The following is a 20,833-nucleotide window of genomic DNA, read 5'->3' as shown; positions in this document are numbered from 1 at the left end:
TTTTTTGGAACAGCTTGAGAAGGATCGGTATTAACTCTGCTTTAAATGTCTGGTAGAATTCCCCAGGGAAGCCATCTGGTCCAGGACTCTCATTTGTTGGGAGATTTTTGATAACTGATTCAATTTCTACACTAGTTATGGGTCTGTTCAAATCTCCTATCTCTTCCCATTTGAGTTTTGGTAGTGTGTGGATATCTAGGAATTTGTCCATTTCTTCCAGGTTGTCCAATTTGCTGGCATATAATTTTTCATAGTATTCCCTGCTAATTGCTTGTATTTCTGAGTGATTGGTTGTGATAAATCCATTTTCATTCGTGATTGTATCTATTTGGGTCCTGTCTCTTTTCTTTTTGAGAAGCCTGGCTAGAAGTTTATCAATTTTGTTTATTTTTTCAAAAAAAAAAAAAAAAACTCTTAGTTTCATTGATCTGTTCTACTTTTTTTTTTTTTTTTTTGATTCTATATTGTTTATTTCTGCTCTGATCTTTATTATTTCTCTTCTTCTGCTGGGCTTGGGGTGTCTTTGCTGTTCTGCTTCTAGTTCCTTTATGTGTGCTGTTAGATTTCGTATTTGGGATTTTTCTTGTTTCTTGAGATAGGCCTGGATTGCAATGAATTTTACTCTTAGGACTGACTTTGCTGCATTCCAACGGGTTTGTGGTGTTTTCATTTTCCTTTGTTTCCATATATTTTTTAATATCTTCTCTAATTGTCTGGTTGACCCATTTGTTCTTAGTAGGCTTTTCTTTAACCTCCATGCTTCTGGAGGTTTTCCAGACTTTTTCCTGTGGTTGATTTCAAGTTTCATAGCAGTGTGATCTGAAAGTGTGTATGGTATGGCCTCAATTCTTTTATATTTATTGAGGGCTGTTTTGTGACTCAGTATGTGATCTATCTTGGAGAACGTTCCATGTGCATTCAAGAAGAAAGTAAATTCTGCTGCTTCAGGATTTACTGAAGCATAGTTCTAAATGTATCTGTCAAGTCCATCTGGTCCAGTGTATCATTCAGGGCCATAGTTTCTTTAACGACTTTGTGTCTAGATGATTTGTCCATTGTTGTAAGTGGAGTATTAAAGTCCCCTGTAATTACCACATTCTTACCAATAAGACTGCTTATGTTTGAGAGTAATTGTTTTATATATTTAGGTGCTTCTAATTCGGTGCATAAACATTCATAATTGTTAGCTCTTCCTGATGGATAGACTCTGTAATTATTATATAATGCCCTTCTTCATCGCTTGTTACAACCTTTAATTTAAAGTCTAGTTTATCTGAAATAAGTATGGCTACTCCAGCTTTCTTTTGACTTCCAGTAGCATGATAGATAGCTCTCCATCCCCTCACTTTCAATCTGAAGGTGTTCTCAGGTCTAAAATGGGTTTCTTTTAGACAGCAAATAGATGGATCTTGTCTTTTTATCCATTCTGATACCCTATGTCTTTTGATTAGAACGTTTAGTCCATTTACATTCAGTGTTATTATTGAAAGGTATGGGTTTGGAGTCATTGTGATGTCTGTAGGTTTCATGCTTGTAGTGATGTCTCTGGTACTTTGTGGTCCTTGCAACATTTCACTCACAGAATCCCCCTTAGGATCTCTTGTAGGGGTGGTTTAGTGGTGATGAATTCCTTCAGTTTTTGTTTGTTTGGGAAGACCTTTATCTCTCCTTCTATTCTGAATGACAGACTTGCTGGATAAAGGATTCTCAGCTGCATATTTTTTCTGTTCATCACATTGAAGATTTCCTGCCATTCCTTTCTGGACTGCCAAGTTTCAGTAGATAGGTCTGCTACTACCCTTACGTGTCTACCTTTGTATGTTAAGTCCTGTTTATCTCTAGCTGCTTTGAGAATTCTCTCTTTATTCTTGTATTTTGTCAGTTTCACTATGATATGTCGTGCAGAAGATTGATTCAAGTTATGTCTGAAGGGAGTTCTCTGTGCCTCTTGCATTTCAATGTCTGTTTCCTTCCCCAGATTGGGGAAGTTGTCAGCTATGATTTGTTCAAGTACAACTTCAGCCCCTTCCTCTCTCTCTTCTTCTTCTTCTGGAATTCCTATGATACAGATATTGTTCCATTTGATTGCATCATTTAGTTTCCTAATTCTCCCCTCACGATCCTGGATTTTTTAAACTCTCTTTTTCTCAGTTTCCTCTTTTTCCATAATTTTATCTTCTAATTCGCCTATTCTCCCCTCTGCCTCTTCAATCTATGCTGTGGCCACCTCCATTTTATCTTGCATCTCACTTATAGCATTTTTAAATTCATCATGACTATTTTTTAGTTCCTTGATCTCTGCAGCAATAGATTCTCTGCTGTCTTCTATGCCTTTTTGAATCCCAGCAATTAATTTTATGACTATTATCCTAAATTCTTGTTCAGTTATATTGCTTATATCTGATTTGATCAATTCTTTAGCTGTCACTTCTTCCTGGAATTTCTTTTAAGGAGAATTCTTCCATGTCATCAGTTTGGCTAATTTTCTGTCCCTTATGAGTTTTAAAAGCTTGTTACGTGCTCTGCACCTGTGAGCACTGCTATATTAAAGGGGGGTCATACACCATACAGGGTCTGGCCCTTCAGGAAGTGTTTTTTGGAGGGTGTTACTTGCTCTCCGTTATTGTGACTTTGGTTATTTTATTTCCCTACTTGTAGTGATGTTTTGGACCCTCCACCAGGTGTGCTTTGATTTGTTCCTTGAAGTAGCCCTGGAAACAAACAGCAAACAAAAACACACAAACACACAGACAAATAAAACAAACAAACAATCCAAAAGCAAAAAACCAAAAACACCAACTATAAGTAAAGAATAGGGTGGAGGCGGTGCTGATGGAAGAGCACATACAAAGAGAGAAATGACAGGGATGGGGAAAAAGAAAAAATAAACACTGACCAGGCAGAGAGACTAAATGGCTTAATCCAGAGAGAGAGAAAGGAAAATAAAGAAGGAGGTGGGGGGGGGGGGGTGGTTAGAAACGATGATAAAGTTATCTAGACAGAGAAACTATACAGCTTGAGTATTCCAGAGAGAGAGAGAAAGGAAAGTAAAGAAGGAGGTGTAGAACATGTATCAGGAGAATGGATTAAATATGTCTGCTTAAACAAACCAAGAACCAGAGTAACCGGCCTAGAGGAGGAAAGAGATAAGGAGAAAAGGAAGGTAGAATGTATCTAAATAATAAGAATTGTCCTAGAATTAATCCAGGTAACGTCGAAGCACTGGTCTGGAAGAGTGGTCCGTCTGGTTCTTCAGGGTCTATGCTGCTCCAGTAGACACGCACTAACCCCGCCCGGAGGGGCGTGGTTTGCTATAGGCAGGCCCCGCCTCCACGGTGAGCCCCATGGACCCATCTCTGAGGCCGAGTCTTGGTGGTGGGGAGAAAAATGGCGACCCCCCCCTCCTCCCCCAGTCTCCTCTCCTCTGACCCGGTGGACTCCGTTGGAGTCATCCTCACTGTGCCATGGGCACAGATGGGGCAGTCTTTCTCGCTCCACCAATTCCCGTGCCCCAGTGATTGGCTGGGATTTAAACTCCCACTCCAGGCGCCCTGGCACTGGGGAAGCGCCTCTCTATGCCATCTGATATGTGGTCCTGGCTGTTTTTGTTCCATGTTGCAGCACTCCAGGGAGGGGGTCGCTTTCTCCTACTGTGGACTGCACCCCTGACCTAGCCACCGAGCATGGGGGTGGCAGACGCAGCCAGGCTTTGTCTTGTGCTGCAGCACTTCGGGGAGGTGACCGCTTTCTCCTACTGTGACTGTGCCCCTGACCTACCACTGAACCCGGGGGTAGCTCCCCTCCTCCCCAGGTGCACGAACAGGGCAGCCAGCCCCAGTCCGAAGAAAGCCCCGCAGTTAGAGATGGGATCCCTCTCCGTCTGGGTCTGAGATTTTTCTCTTGTCCAGATGCAGTCCTACACTTCCCCAGCCACTCTTTCGCTTCCCTTTGGCTCTTCGCAGAAGGCCCCACGCGGCCCCATTTTATCTCCTCCAGTTCGCACCCACCTATAGCCTGTCAGGTTGTTCCGGTGTCTCCCTGTTAGACTCAGTCTCTTTTCCTCCCCGTCTCTCAGGGTTCAAAGTCCTTTGGCTTCAGCCCTTCTTTGTTTGAGAGATGCGGGAAGTACAGATCCCCCTACTTCTCCGCCATATTGGCCTGATCCTCCAAAATAATTATTTTGTAACTGTTGAATAATATTTCATTTAGCATAAATATCAGAATTTATTAACCACCCCCTATTTTATTGGCGATTTTTTCTTCTGATATTTTATTATTAAAAAATTCTATTATAACTTTGTACACATAATCTTTTTCTCAAAATTATTTCCTTAGGAAAATAGGAAAATTCTAATTTTCACTCTCAAGCAAAAAATGCTACTTGAAACAGTTCCCCTTTATTAAATTATCAAAAACATTCAAATCATCATGCTCATTGTTGACAACCATAGGGTGAACCTATTGGGCACTGCTAGAATCATATGAATTGGCACAGTCCCTTGTAAGTTATTTGGTTAAATGGATCAATAGTCAAACGAATGTTCTTATTTCTATTGGAAAGATACTTGTGATAGTGTAAGACCTGTCCCCTCAGTAGGGATTCTAGAGACATGTGGCAACTACCTTAAGTCTCTTTGTGCAACAGAACTTCTCTAGTTTGAATACATGCTTAATGTCTACTACCCCAATCTACTTACATCAATTATGCTCTTAATCTCTTTTATATAAATCTCTTCGGTCTCAAGCAAGTCACGTATAATGCGTCTGGATCACAGCAGCAGGTGGGAATATGAAAGAGAAAGAGAGGGAGGGGAGAGAGGTTTTTTTAGAATTCTTAATATTCTCAACAATACAGTTCCCTTTAGTGACTTACCTATTCAGATTGCGGTACTTCACTCTATTCTATTGGACACCCAAGGGCACCCAAGGACAGCATCTCACAAAACCACACTCTAATCACACTGGCATAAGAAGAAAAAGCAAGGCTAGAGGACTGTAAATCCACTTGTATAGCCAATGAATGACCTGTCTTCTGGTGAGCCATCATGTGGGGGTCAAGAAGGCAGAGATTGTGGAGTCAGAAATGCCAGGTTTGGATCCTTGGTCAGGAAAGCCTACCTCACCTCTACACTGTATGTGTGATTTCCAAGATTTTCTCTGTAGCTTTCTGCTGTTTCATTGCTCAGATCAAGGTCTTTGACCCACATGGGTGGACTTTGTTGTGCATGGGGTTAGATGGATTCAGTTATGCTCTCTTTCTCTGGCATCTAATGTTTCAGTAGCATTGGTTTCCTCAGCCAACAGACATGACCTCTGTCTGCTTCCCTTGAGGAAAGCAGGTGGGGGTTGTGGTGGGCAGAATGCTCATCCCAGTTTCCTGACTCTGTGTGTACACACACCTCCTCCCAGTTAATTAACTGAACACTAATTTAGGTGCTGCTGTCAAGGGACTTTGCCATTCTGTTTTGTTCCAAATCAGTTAACCTTGAGATAGGTAGATTACCTGGCTGCGCTTTTCTAGTCTCATGAACTCATCAGATCTGGGTCTGGAAGTCAGAAAGACTAGAAGAATGAGAAAGATATAACACAAGGGAGGCTGTCCTTGGCTGGCTTTGGAGATGGAAGAGGCCATGTGGTAAGGAACATAGGCGGCCTCTAGGAGCTGAGAGTGGCCCCTAGTTAATAACCAGTGAGGAAACTGGGACTTGGGTCCCTCAGTTACAAGAAACTGAATTCTGCCACAACCACATCAACTTAGAAGAGGAAACTGTGCACAGCTGACTAACTGTTTTAGCTCTGTGGGACCTGAGCAAAAAGCCAGTCATGCTGTGCCTGACCTCTTGGCCCGGAAACTGTGAGCTGCTAAGTTTGTGGTCATTTTTTATGCAGCAATAGAAAACTAATAGAAAGACTGAGGCCAGTCCCCACATCTATCTCCAGAGAGACTGTTCTCTTTCTCTTCTCAGACGCTTTCTTTTTTCGGCTTTCTTTCAGGCCTCCAAGTGAGTTAGTGTTTGTACAGGTGATCATGTGTACCATATATACATTTGATCATGTGATCATGTGTACAATATATACATTTATGGTTTCCTGTGAACTGTTAGTAGGTTAGTCTATTAAAAGGTAGCCTATCCCAGTAATATCTCTGACATCAGCCATAGCAACATTTTTCTAAATGTGTCTCCTGAGGCAAGGAAAATAAAAGCAAAAATAAACCACTGGGACTATATCAAAATAAAAACCTTCTGCATAGCAAAGAAAACAATCAACAGAACTAAAAGGCAACCTACTGAATGGGAGAACATATTTGCAAATGACATATCCTACAAAGGGTTAGTATCTAAAATACATAAAGAACTTATACAACTCAACACCAAAAAACACAAATAATCCAATTAAAAATGGGCAGAAGACATGAACAAACATTCCTCCAAAGAAGGCATACAGATGGAAAACAGACACATGGAAAGATGCTCAACATCACTCATCGATAATCAGGGAAATACAAATCAAAAGTACAATAAGGTACCACCTCACACCTGTCAGAATCGCTAAAATAAAAAAGACACGAAACAAGTGTTGGTGAAGATGTGAAGAAAAAGGAGCCCTTGTGCACTGTTGATAGAAATGCAAACTGGTGCAGCCACTGTGAAAACCAGTGTGGAGTTTCCTCAAAAAATTAAAAATAGAACTACCATATGATCCGGTAATCCCACTACTGGGTATTTACCTAAAGAATATGAAAACACTAATTCAAAAATATATGCACCCCTATGTTATAGCAGCATTATTTACAATAGCCAAATTATGGAAGCAGCCCAAGCATCCATTGATAGATGGATATATACACAATGGAATATTACTCAGCCATAACAAAGAATGAAATCTTGCCATTTGCAACAACATGGATGGATCTAGAGTTATAATGCTAAGTGAAACAAGTCAGTCAGAGAAAGACAAATACCATATGATCTCACTCATATGTAGAATTTAAGAAACAAAACAAATGAACAAAGAGAAAAAAAAAGACAAACCAAAAAACAGACTCTTAACTATAGAGAATAAACTGATGCTTACCAGAGGGGAGGTCTTGGGGGAAATAGGTGGACTAGATGAAGAGTACACTTATCATGATGAGCACTGAGTAATGTATAGAATTGTCAAATCACTGTATTATACATATGAAACTATTATAACACTGTATGTCAACTACTCTGGAATTAAAATATAAATAAATAAACAAACAAATAAAGCTGAACCCAAAAAACCCACAATAAATTAGAAAAATAAATAAATAAATGGTAGTCTATCCTAGTAAAGGGCTTCTTTTTCTCTCATATAATGGAAGTGGTGAGGGACAAATAATCAAAGGACACACAATTTACACAAATATAAAAATGACTATTAGTCTTATAAAAAAATGTTCAATGCACACTAATCCAACAAAGGCATAGTAAAAAGAAATAACAATTTTCAACTACTAGAACAGTAGAAATTTCAAATCTCAAAGGGAGACTGATAGATAAGAATGTGGAAACACTCTCAGAGAATATTGACAGAAGTGCAACTGTGTGCAAGACGACCTGGAAATATCTCATCAAAATTTATAACACATGCTCCTTGATTCAGTAATTTCATTCCTACTAATGTCCATTGTTTGTAATTATTTGCACTTCCACAACAACCAGATATAAATGGGAAATTATTTATATGTTCCTCAGTAAATTATGGTACAGATATATAATGAAATGGCATGCAGTTTTAAAAAAAAGAATGAGGCTGACTGAGTCATGCTGGTATGACACAGTCCTGGTATATTAAGTGAACTTAAAAAAACATAAGATGAAGAACAATATACATGGTATTACTATGTAAAAGTGAGTACGTATACATACATATATATATGTATATATAATTGTATATGCTTAGAAAATTCATGCAAAGAGGGGCGCCTGGGTAGCTCAGTCAGTTAAGCATCTGAGTCTTGGTTTTGGCTCAGGTGATGATCTTAAGCTGAAAGCACGGAGCCTGCCTGGGATTCTCTCTCTCCCTCTCTCTCTCTGCCTCTTCTCACTCTCTCTGTCTCTCAAAATAAATAAACTTTTTTTTTTTAATTTTTTTTTTTCAACGTTTATTTATTTTTGGGACAGAGAGAGACAGAGCATGAACGGGGGAGGGGCAGAGAGAGAGGGAGACACAGAATCGGAAACAGGCTCCAGGCTCCGAGCCATCAGCCCAGAGCCCGACGCGGGGCTCGAACTCACGGACCGCGAGATCGTGACCTGGCTGAAGTCGGACGCTTAACCGACTGCGCCACCCAGGCGCCCCTCAAAATAAATAAACTTTAAAAAAGAAGAAAATTCATGCAAAGAAACTTAAGACATTGTTAATATTGATTGCTTTTGGAGAGTTGTACTGAAGGCTAGAAAACAGGGAAGGAAATTTTTTTACCTTTTACTCTACACCCCCCTACAAACTTTAATTAAAATTTTTTTTTTACCAGTTGTATAATTAAAAAATAGTTTACATGACATTTTAAAATGAATGTTACTGGAGGTTATGACATATAAACTCCAGTAGAGAGATATAAATAAAACCTATAATTTACATGTTTTATAGCTCAACAATGATCTCTTCTTAAAATGACAATTTTTGTATCTATTTATAAATGCTTATTATAAGACAAGACTGAAAAAGGATAGTCACTGACAGAGGACACAATTTCAAGAAGTATACAGACTTTAAGATCACACTTAGGTAACAAAGTCACTAAGAGGTTCTTTTGCTTTTTACAGTCATCCTAAAATGACAGCAGTTGCTATGTCAGAAGGAAATACAGGTCTCAATACCAATCTATTCCATGAGCCATGGCATTAAGTAGGACCACAGCAACCATTCACAGAAACCAGAGTACGGCCAGCCTCTTAAGCCCTTATGAAGCACCGTGCTTAAACAACTTGGCAGGTCTGTTTAAGGACGTATTGGCAATTAAATGAAGTCAGAAGGCAGATAACACTAGGTGGAGGGCAGAAATCAATTTTAAATCACCCAACAGTTCCGTAAGAACTCAGAGACTCTTAGGAGTTTTGGGGAACCTGACACAAGAAAATATTCACAACTCAGAAGAAAAAAAATCGCTTATCAGGTCATGTCCCAGTTTATAGTTTGGAAACAGTCTAGAGATCTCATCCAGTAGCTTCATTTTACTTGTTGGAGTGCAATGGATAAAACCAGAGTGATAGGGAGTCCCCTGAACACCATAAGCCCAGATTTCAGTTCAGATCTTGTTTTAAATAGCCTTCAACATCACTGTTAAGCCATTCTTTTTTTCTCTCCTTTGTTTCTTTTAATAACTTTCTAAAATGGGAGAAAATTTATGATTCTTGTTGATGATTGCCTGCTTTATTATTCCAAAGCACATAACTTTGTAGAAAAGACTCTCAAGGATTTAACATCTCAAGTCATCAAGTATATATAATGTAGATGAAGAACAGAAAACATTGAAGGTACTCAAGTAATAAAAACCTTTAAACACCTAGAGCAATTTATGTCCTGATGGATATCTATCCAGAGATGGAGCACTGTAATTAGGGCACCAAATGGAGTTGAGCATGCCAGATCAGCTTGCAGTAATATAATCTATACTAGTGTATATTCTGGCACTTTGTTTCACATTTAAAAGTGGATCTCCCTCCATCCCTGACCCCTATGTCATTAAGGAAGAAAAGGAGGGATAACGTGTTTTAAGGGACTGTTTCCCCTCTGACGCCATATTTCAAGCTAGCATAAAAACAGAGCTTTGGATATCTGTTTCCATTCTGTATGACACCTCATGTTTTTTTCAGATGACACTGTAACCAAGGGGCAAGAATGGAACCTTTTTATTTTTATTTTTTTTATTTTTTTAAATTTTTTTTTCAATATATGAAATTTATTGTCAAATTGATTTCCATACAACACCCAGTGCTCATCCCAAAAGGTGCCCTCCTCAATACCCATCACCCACCCTCCCCTCCCTCCCACCCCCCATCAACCCTCAGTTTGTTCCCAGTTTTTAAGAGTCTCTTATGCTTTGGCTCTCTCCCACTCTAACCTCTTTTTTTTTTTTTTCCTTCCCCTCCCCCATGGGTTTCTGTTAAGTTTCTCAAGATCCACATAAGAGTGAAACCATATGGTATCTGTCTTTCTCTGTATGGCTTATTTCACTTAGCATCACACTCTCCAGTTCCATCCACGTTGCTACAAAAGGCCATATTTCATTCTTTCTCATTGCCACGTAGTATTCCATTGTGTATATAAACGACAATTTCTTTATTCATTCATCAGTTGATGGACATTTAGGCTCTTAAGAATGGAACCTTTTTAAAAAACTGAATGCGGGGGCATCTGGGTGGCTCAGCTGGTTAAGCATCTGACTTTGGCTCAGGTCATGATCGCATGGTTCGTGGGTTCGAGCCCCACATCAGGCTCTGTGCTGAACAGCTCAGAGCCTGGAGCCTTCTTTGGATTCTGTGTCTCCCTCTCTCTCTGCCCCTCCCCGACTCATTCTCTCTCTCTTCTCTCTCTCTCTCTCAAAAATAAATAAACACTAAAAAAATTTTTAAAAGCTCAATGTAACCCTATTTTGTAAGCTAGATCATTAAAGTACATAAATGTTATTAGGATTTCCTGATAAGTTTCTTCTTTGTCCATGCATCCTAATCTTGTTTCCCCCCCTTTTTTAAACTATTTTTTAAGTTTTATTTTTATTTATTTTGAGATAGAGAACACATGCAAGGGAGGGGCAGAGAGAGAGGGAGAGAGAGAATCCCAAGCAGGCTCTGCACTGATAGCACAGAGCCTGACACAGGACTCAAACTCACAAACAATGAGATCATGACCTGAGCCAAACTCAGGTGCTTAACCGACTGAGCCACCCAGGTGCCCCTGTTTCCCTTTTTTAACCATTGCCTTTCATTTCCCACCTCCCCATTTCCCATATCTCCAATAGAATAGCATCCTTTTGGAAACCAACCTGTCAGAAATATATTTTTGCTCATTAATTGTCAACACAATTTGCCATCAAGAGTTTTTATTTACTACTGGTATGATAGCTAACAATGCACATGTCAGAAAGAGTTATAGATTTTCACATTTTAAAAGTTAGTTTTCATTTAAAACCCTTTTTGCCAAGTTGAAAGGAATGTTCTTTTTTTTTCTTCATTTTTTTAATTTTAGAGAGAGAGAGAGCATGAGAGCTGGGGAGGAGGAACAGAGGAAGAGAAGGAGAGAGAGAGAGAGAGAGAGAGAGAGAGAGAGTGAGAATCCCAAGCAGCTCCATGCTCAGTGTGGAGCCTGATTCAGGGCTCGATCTCATGACCTTGGGATCATGACCTGAGCTGAAATCAAGAGTCAGACACTCAACCGACTGAGCCACCTGGGCAACTCTGAAAGGATTGTTCCTATCCTTCTCAAACTCTACAGCATCTGACATAATGGATACTCACCTTCTTAAACCTTTTTCTTCCTTTGGTTTCTCTTTCTTATTTACTCTTCATTCACCACCTACCTCTCTGTTTCTTCTCTATTCCCTGCTTGCTTCATCTTCCTCCTCCTGTCTAATGTTGCTGCTCCCAAAGGTCTAAACTCAGGTTCCTAGGGCTTCCTTCCTCTTCTCTCATGCTACTGACCCCATGTCATTATCTTCCTCCCAGACCTGTGGTTACGCTCAAGCCCATGTTGCCAATAGTTTACACGCTTCTCCCCTGGATGTCTCCCAGACACCTCAATCACCTCAAGCTGAAGCAGAACTCATTAGACAGAAGCAGCATGTATATCAGTGGAACTGACATTTCGTAGGGTCCCTGAAACACAGTTGTCATTTCAAACTGCTCCCTACCATTATTGCTTATATACTCAATCTGTTGCCAAGCCTCATCATTTCATCTTTCAATATGCTTCTTGGAGTCACTGCTTATTCTCCATTTCTGGTGTGGCCAGTAGAAAGCAAGCTCTCCCTTCCTCTCACTTCGAATACTTTGGTGCACTTCTGGAAGTTCCCCTTGCCTCTGAGGTCTCCCCCTCTTCAGTCTATTTTGCAGACCACTAGTCTGTGCCTTTCATAAAGCTCCATTTTCTTCATGCCACCATTCCCCCTCTTCAAAAACTTAAAATCCCTTCCAATCGCCCACAATTGCCAGTGTTCCTTCCAGGATTTCAAGACTCCATTCACGTGGTAAGAATCTACTTAGGGAGCTTGTTCTAAAGGTAAATCCAGACCTACAAATCCAGAATGGGGAGTAATGGGTGGGAGCTATAGGGGAAATCTGTAATTTGCACAAACGTCCCAGACAATCTAATGCAAATGTTTTGCTATTCAAATAAGTAACACTGATCTGACCCACTCCTTTTAGCCACCTCCTCCCCCCACCATTAGTTAGGCCAGTGTTATTACTTTACATTCCCTTTCAAATTCCAGTCATTCTTTTTTTTTAAGTCTTTTATTTATTTTTTTTTATTTTAGAAACAGCGCACACATGCAAAGTGGGTGGGAGAGGGAGGGAAAGAGACAGAGAGAGAGAGAGAGAGAGAGAGAGAGAGAGAGAATCTTAAGCAGGCTCCATGCTCAGCAGAGAGCCCAACACAGGGCTCGATCCCACAACCCTGGGATCATGACCCGAGCTGAAATCAAGAGTCAGACACTCAACCGCCTGAGCCACCCAGGCGCCATGTCAAATTCTAATGATTCTTGAAAACTCAGTTCCAATCCTCCCTTTTCCATGAAAATGCTTTCTAACAGCTTCATGTAAAATTGGTGCCACAGTCTTGTCCTCACTTCCCAAGCAAAAACTGTTAGATCCATTTACCAATCCTTTATTAGTTCCCTACTATTAGCCAGGCACCATTATGGGCACTTGGGCTCAAGAAATGTACCATGGTCCCAGGCCTTAGTTCATAGTGTAGAGGCAGAGACAAGAAAGTCAATGACTCCAATACAGTGTGGTAAGGTATTGGATAGTCAGAAGCGTTAAGTGCAGAGGAGAGGACAAAATTAAGCCAAGGGTAGCAGGAGACACTACTACCAATTTTGAGTTGCGTGATGTTTAAGCTGAGTTTAAAAAAGAAAGCAAGCAAAAACTAAAAAAGAAAAAAGAAAAAAAGAAAAAAGCAAGCAAGCAAGGGAAAACGTTTGGAAGAAGTGTGTCCCAGGCTGAGGGGAACAGCATAGAGGAGAAAGCAGAGGTGAGAGATGTATGCTCAGTCAGTACTTGTAAATTCTCTGGTGGGGCTGGTCAACAGTCTAGTAGGTTCATAAAATGCAGAAACAAATATAAGCTTAAAGACCATCCAATTCATCCTTATTTTGCAGATGAAAATACAAGAGGCCCAGAGCCACAAAGTGACTTGCTGAAGACCCACCACTTTGGCGAAGCCAATGTTCTTCGCAAGATGTTTCGCTACCTCTCTTCACCTGTTTGGGGTATATCCAAAGTCCTGTTTGATTACTAAATACTAAATAAAACACAAATTTAAAATGAAACTAGCATACTGTTGTAAAAATACTGGGTTTCAGGATGTTAAATTTTTAAGTCTATTTCGATCTCAAATATAGATGGTGACCTTGAGCAAGTCACTTTCTTTCCCAGGGTATCGCCCATTTCTTTATGTGTCAAAAGGCCGAATTAGATAATCTTGAGAATCCCTGCTGGCTCTCAAAGATCATTTTCTAAATATATTATCATTTCTAATAAAATGTATGATGTGGTCTTTGGCCTAATCACACCTCACTTTTCATTGCTGCAAGAAATGAAACAAAACTTGTAAAACTTTCCATTCACTCACATCCTTAAGGGGCTAAATAGCTAGTGTGTAAATGGAAAGTGCACCAGGACAGCAAGAGGAAGGCAAATCAACATGGGCTGGATACGTCCTGGAGATGGTGAAATCTGAACTGTCCTCTGTAAGAGGTGAGGGCTTGGCCAGGAAGACAGAGGGCTGTTCCAGGAAGAAGGAAACATGAGCAGAGTCTAGGAGTTCTGGCCACATGTGGGCCTTGCGTGAACTACGCTGCTGGGGCAGGGGCTGGATGGGGAGCAAGGGAGGTGGGGGGGGGGGGACCCAGATGGAGGAGATGGTTGTCCTGCTGGGCTACAGCGTAGACTTGATGCAGGAGCCCAGGGGAAGGTGCAGGAGATTCATTTGGCCTGCAGGGCAGACAACTCTCCAGGAACCCTTTTCATTAGCACAGAATGGGCCCTGAGGGCTCTGACTTAGGAGAGGATGTTCTTAGTTCGACATCTTTCTTCTGTTTCGATTAGGTGTTCCGTATTATACAATACATTCTGAGAACTGTAAATGGTAGCAACATGGACGCTATAGACCCATATAATGACCATGTTGAAACCAATGATTTTTAAGCATTAAAAAAAAAGGTCTGATGAATGCAAACACCTCCCTGGCTTCTGGAAGGCTAAAAGTTGAGAGACTCTTGCTCTGCTGCTGAGTGCCATTTGTTCTCTCTTCTTTGTATCTGTTTGTATATTTTTTCTTATGTCCATTGGAGTTGACCTCATTACTCTGATGCATTTAGAGTATACTACCTCAAATTCTTTTTGGAAGAGGATGGGGCATAAATAAATTATTATTAAAGTTCATCTGGGTGAATGCTTGTTCTTCGATATCACATAATAAATAATGACAAAGGAATTTCACACATACTGCACTTCTTAAAAGAGAGACTGATTATAAACACAATCTCATTAATCCTAATTCAAGATAACAATCCTGCATTTGTATAGTATTTTAGGGATTATAATTTTTCTAATTGTGTTTAAAATTTACCATTTAAACATGTTTTAAGTGTACAATTCAGTAGTATTAAGTACATTCAAAATGTGTATCACATTCACAGCCATCACTAGAACAGTTTCAATCATCTCATACTGAAACTGTGTATCTATTTTTTTTTAATGTTTATTTATTTTTGAGAGAGACAGAGACAGAGACAGAGCACAAGCAGGGGAGGGGCAGAGAGAGAGAGGGAGACACAGAATCCCAAGCAGGCTCCAGGCTCTGAGCTATCAGCACAGAGGCTGACGTGGGGCCTGAACTCATAAACCATGAGATCATGACCTGAGCTGAAGTCAGACGCTCCACAGACTGAGCCACACAGGGACCCCAAAATTCCTGTATCTATTAAACACTAACTCTCCATTTCTCCCTCCCTCCCCCAGTCCACAGTAACCTCTATTCCATTTTCTGTCTCCAAGGGTTGTCTTATCCTGGGTACCTTGTTTAAAAATGGAATCATACAACATACAACGTTTGTCCTTCTGTGCCTGGCTGATTTCACTTAGCATAGTGTTTTAAAGTTCATCCATATTGTAGCATTTGTCAGAATTTCATTCCTGTTTAGGGCTGAATATCTTTCATTGTTTGTATATACTACATTTTGTTTATCCTTCCATCTGTTGATGGATACTTTGGTGTTTTTCACCTTTGGCTCTTGTGAATAATGCTGCTATGAACATTGGTGTGCAACTTTCTGTTTGAGTCTCTGCTTTCAGTTCTTTTAGGTACACACCCACAAGTGAAAATGCTGGGCCATATGACAATTCTATTTTTAACTTTTTGAAGAAACATCACACTGTTTCCCATAGCGACTATACCATTTGACATTCCCACCAGCAATGCACCAGAGCTCCAATTTCTCCATATCCTTGTCAACACTTGTTATTTTCTATTTTTTAAGTGGCCTAATGGGTGTGAAGCAGACTTGTTTTCCTTAATGTGTGCCTTACCTTCCTTGATCCATTCAACACCTGACAAAGAGCTCCTCCAGGGTATTTGTCCTGTATTATTTATCTTTGTCCCCTTGCCTTATAAGTAGGTAAATTCTCAATAAATGTTTATTGAATGGATGAATGGTAGATTTGAGGAACAGACACCAATTCTGTGAGCAAGAGTAAGTATTAATTGTTATTCTCATTTCACAGAAGAGGAAATTGAGACTCAGAGCATTAAGTGACTTGATTGAGGTCAAATTGCTGGCTAGGTGCTGCCACTGAGGTCAAGTTCGGGCCCTCTAGCTCTAAAACCAGTAACGGGGAACTGATATGCCAAGGGTGAATGTCAGTCCACTAAAATAGTACCCAATATTCTGACTCTGCAGCATAGCTCCATAAATGACAGGGTCCATACAGTGAGGACACAGGTAAGCAGGTTAGAGAAAAAGGGTTGGCTCAGGCCATCATCTGTTAATGTGTGAGATTCAAGAAATCTCAGAGCCATGGTGCATAGGCACACCTGCTATCCAAACATAACAAGACATCTTGTGGGAGATTTCTGGTACATGAAGGAGATTCCTGGAACGCTGTTGGTAGGAAACCATGATTATTTCATGGGAAAGGGTAGTGCTGGTACTAATTTCAATAGGAATATCCACGGAACTCAATAATTTTCAGTAAAGACAAAAACTGAGACCGCTAATGAGCTTCTACCTCATGCAAAGTCTATTGCAAAAAAGAGATTCCCAAAGGTAAAATACATGTGTATAAAATAAATCAAAAAGTTAAAAAAAAATGAGAAAAGACACACTGCTTTCTCCGCCTTACATACCTCTTTTGCAGAACTATCCTTATCTGTTTCTCCCTAGCAGATATCCCATTATTCTTTCAATCCCTTTCCTCTAAAGAGGGTTTATTTGTTTGTTTACTTATTTTTTAAAGTTTATTTATTTATTTTTGAGAGAGAGAGAGAGAGAGAGAAAACCTGAGTGGGAGAGGGACAGAAAGAGAGAGAGAGAGAAAGAGAATCTCAAGCAGGTGCAGTGTGCAGCCCAGTGCAGGTGTTGACCCACAAACCATGAGATCATGACCTGAGCCGAAATTGGATGCTTAACTGACTGAGCCACCCAGGCGCCCCTATGTATGTATGTATATATGTATTTATTTATTTGATATGATAGAAGCATATCTCTCAGAGATATTGCTCTCTCTTTCCAATATTCCTTAGCCTTATATCTGCAGGGTCAAGTATGTGTTGATATTGGGCTTTATGACCTTATACCATCAGACTAACCAAGACTAACTCATGAAATGTATGTTTTATGTTTTTAATGATTTATCAAGGACTTTAGAACTGGCCTTTTGGAAGTGCTGTTATAAGAAAAATCTCAGTATAAGAAAACCATTTCTAACTCTTAATTAATGGGCCACTTATTTTAAGTAATACTCAATAAAATTCTCAGGAAGGCCTGTTACTGTCTTTTAGAATTGGTTTGAGTGGGATTTGATCCCCATATGTTCCATAAAGCAGGTAATGAGCACTTAGTAATTATTAACTATTAAGAAAAATAGAGAATTATGTTTCAATTGTCCCTTAAATATCAGCACACCCAAACTTAATTAAGTACAAAATTTCTAACACAAATGACTGCATCTGGGCCAGGCATGTAGCCCCCATATTGTAGCCAATAACTATTTTCTGAACATTTCCCATGCTCTGTATTTTTCCTCTTTTCCTCTGTACCACCCCATCACAGGACCCAAGTCATTTTGCTCACCTTAGATAGCTCTGGCAAGGCTGGTGAGTTGTCTTTTAAAATATAAGTGATAACCAGACAGCATTCAAGATCGTCCCTCCACAAATGTCACTCATTCACTCAATTTGGATATGCCCTCCTGAGTAGGAGGAGGAGGTGGAGTGAGAGGCAGCCCCTTGGAACTTGCACAGAACCCCATAGGGCCCTGGGAGTGTGGAGCAGGTGTCAGATCTGCAGGTGGGGAGGGGAGAAGGAATGCTGAGCGATCCACTGTCAGGGAGTGGTACTGAGTCACTGTCACAGGGGCTGTCTGAGCATTGGCAGCATGGAGGGAAAACCTGTGCCAACTTCACTCCCACCCTCAATCCTCTCCCCGAATCCTTCCCCCAGTGAGGCTCACCCTATCAGCTCTACTGGGCCAAGGAAGGGACCAGAGAGCAGGGCCTGCCTCCAAGACTGTCCCCATCCCTGTGAGGCCCCTAATGAGAGGTAGATGAGCACATGAGAGATGCCCTTGTGCATTGATGTGGAAGGAGATGATCACTAGGGTCAGGGGGTGGGGGAGACTTCCCCAGTGCAAAGGAGGAAAGAAAGGAACAAGATGGATTCTGAGAATGGCCTGGGGATGAGAACTGCTGTGTGCCATCAGTTCCCTTCATCTTCCAGTTCTGGGTGTACCTACAATGGTTTCATCCGCCCGCCGAGGTCCTGGAACTGAGGGAGAATGCTGAATGGTGCCAAACACAGGGGCAGAGGCAAGAGCTTTAGGAAAGGCGCTAGAGTGCCTCCAGTGTCTGTGTTGAGCCTCGATGGCATCACGGGAGCAGTACACCAGGGCCATTGTGTTGCTTCATCTTCTTGGAATGAAGGTTTGAACATTTGAAGAGTGTGGGATGCTTTAAGCAAAAACTCAACTTGATTGGCAGTTAATACGTATTCGCTCTGTGCCAGGCATTGTGGGAGGTTCTGCAAGGGAACTGGAGATGAGCAGGACATGGTTCCTGTCCTCAAGAGGTCTGAGGACTAAGAGTAGGGAAAACAGATCCACGATTTCTACAGAGACAAAATGCCATGGACTGTTATTAACATGTCACTCATTAGGCTGGGTCCACTGATGGGAGGGAAGAGGATTCTGGCCTTTGGGGCATTCAAGTCCCATCCATTCACCAGTTCATTAGTATGTATTTGGATATTCCATTTCACACATGCTCAGCTTAAGACTTATGTAACACATTTGAATGGAGACATCCAAGTTCGGAGCCCAGAATCTGGACTACAAATATAAATCAGGCATTAAAGGCAATGGATGGGATCACCAAGGAGCAAGTGTTGAGAGAAAAGAAACCCGGAAGGATATGTGTGGGGTGGGAGGGGTTTGGCAGGCAGTAAGGGAGGGAAAGGCAGCAAAGAGATGCTGCATTATTTTAATGGGTGATGTTGTATTAACAGAAAATGTGTTTCTGAAGACGTCAAGGAAACAAGCATTTCCTTTTAGAGCGATTATGGGATGCAGCAAGAAGAGCCTCTGCTGGTTCTTTGTGGGAGAGGGGCTTTCTGCAGCCTGGGGTGGGTATGGGGATGACGACTGTCCAGACAGCCTGTACAGGTGGTAGGACCAATGCTCAGCACTCACACGTGATTGCTTTTGTATTAGGTCCTCACTGGACCCATCCAAGCAGGAATACTGTGGGGTGCTGAGAAGTTGAGTCACTTGCCCAGATCCCGAGGTAGGCAGGGAGTGAATTCAGGACACCACCCCATCTCTCTAGCAGCTCAGGCCTTGCACAACCTGGCTGGTTTCTGAACACGCAGACTGTGGGGTGTCTGAATTCACATGACAGTATCTGTATAGCGTTTGTGAGAAAATTTCCTGTCTAACGGAGTCCAGAAGGTACAAATTTAAGCTGAATGAGTCAAACCTGGCATATGTCCATATGCTTCAGCCGTGTTAGGCATTAAGCCAGTCAGTTATCAAATATGGTTCTGCTTTTGTGATTTCAGTTGATACTCATCTCTTCTTCCAGTCTCTTTTGCTTGTACCACGCCCCAGGTTCTCTTGAACACAGGTTTCAGTCTTCCCTACACGTGACCAATGATAATGCCCTGCCACCCTATCTGCTGGTCCTCTCTCTGACATCTTCTTCCCCTCTGCTCTATCTCTGCCCTATCTTGCCCCTTCTAAATCTAACATGCAGGGGCGCCTGAGTGGCTCAAGCAGTTGAGCGTTGGACTCTTGATTTCAGCTCAGTTCTGTGAGATCAAGTCTGGAGTCTGTGCTGACAGCATGGAACCTGCGTGGGATTCTCTCTCTCCCTCTTTGCCGTGCATTCTCTCTCTCTCTCTCTCTCTCTCTCTCTCAAAATAAATAAATAAACAAAAAATCTAACATGCAAATTGCAATTCTTCCAAGTTTACCTTCTTGATGTTACAGTACTTTTTCCAGTATTTTCCATAGTTCTCTAGTGCTCTGTAAAGCACATTTCTGAGAGAAAGATTGGAAGTCATTTATAAATCTAATCATAATGGTCTTTGTTCACAAACAGTTATTGTGGACACTGAGGACATGGTGGTGACACTGTCCTTCTTCGTGCTGGTCAAATCAGCATCACCACTATCTTTTCATCTTATTTCCAACTAATTTCAGAATTTTCACACAGAATTTTCGTTTATGCATTCATGAAAGAAGCATGAATACTTTATTTTATATCATCAAGTCCATCATCCTCTTCCTCTCCCTGTGGGGTGGGATAGGGAACCAGCCTGCTGCAGGAAATCCTCCTAGATGGGCAAAGGAACCTCCCAGGCTGCTGCCCTCTTCCCTGTATGGGGGGTGGAGGGGGGTCACGGCAGGTGTCACTCTGCTGGGCCCCATCTCTCGCCCACATCCTCTCCCCTGCCCTCACCTCAAGCCACACATCCTCTTAACAACCTTCTACTCACTTTTGAAGTCATTTATGGGTCTGGGGTGTCCATCTCTAAATAGGATGATATATATGATTTTTATATGTGTTTTTCAATGTTTGAGTCAGTTTGTATTTCAACACATGGAGCACACGTGTTGACACATATGTATAAGGGCCTGGTTCCAAATGACCTGAAAGGTATTTAACAGTAATTGAATATTTGTGCATAAATAGAACACACACATATGCCAGCTGGGGGTGGCAAGAGATTGTATGTGGAACACACTCAGGGTTTTATTTCCCATAGATAAAGAAGGGAGGTGATCTGCACTGTAATAACAGCAAATCAGCTTATATATGGATCACTGTCAGTGACTCCCTTACAAATCCACTATGTTAATATTTCTGT

The 20,833-nt window shown here is 41.1% G+C and overlaps 1 protein-coding gene across 3 annotated transcripts in view; it reads right to left on the bottom strand.

The window, feature by feature from the left end:
• Positions 1 to 20,833, bottom strand: part of MCF2L2 (MCF.2 cell line derived transforming sequence-like 2) — a 262,524-nt gene that overhangs the window by 56,470 nt on the left and 185,221 nt on the right. For all 3 annotated transcript variants that reach the window (XM_045502829.1, XM_045502827.1, XM_045502828.1), the window contains one exon: positions 4,698 to 4,764. In XM_045502829.1, the coding sequence (XP_045358785.1) occupies positions 4,698 to 4,764 (67 nt within the window). The remainder of the gene's footprint in view (positions 1 to 4,697; positions 4,765 to 20,833) is intronic.

The sequence above is a fragment of the Leopardus geoffroyi genome, chromosome C2, assembly GCF_018350155.1.
Source record: "Leopardus geoffroyi isolate Oge1 chromosome C2, O.geoffroyi_Oge1_pat1.0, whole genome shotgun sequence".
Lineage (NCBI taxonomy): Eukaryota > Metazoa > Chordata > Mammalia > Carnivora > Felidae > Leopardus > Leopardus geoffroyi.
This window is presented reverse-complemented; position numbering and strand designations above follow the sequence as displayed.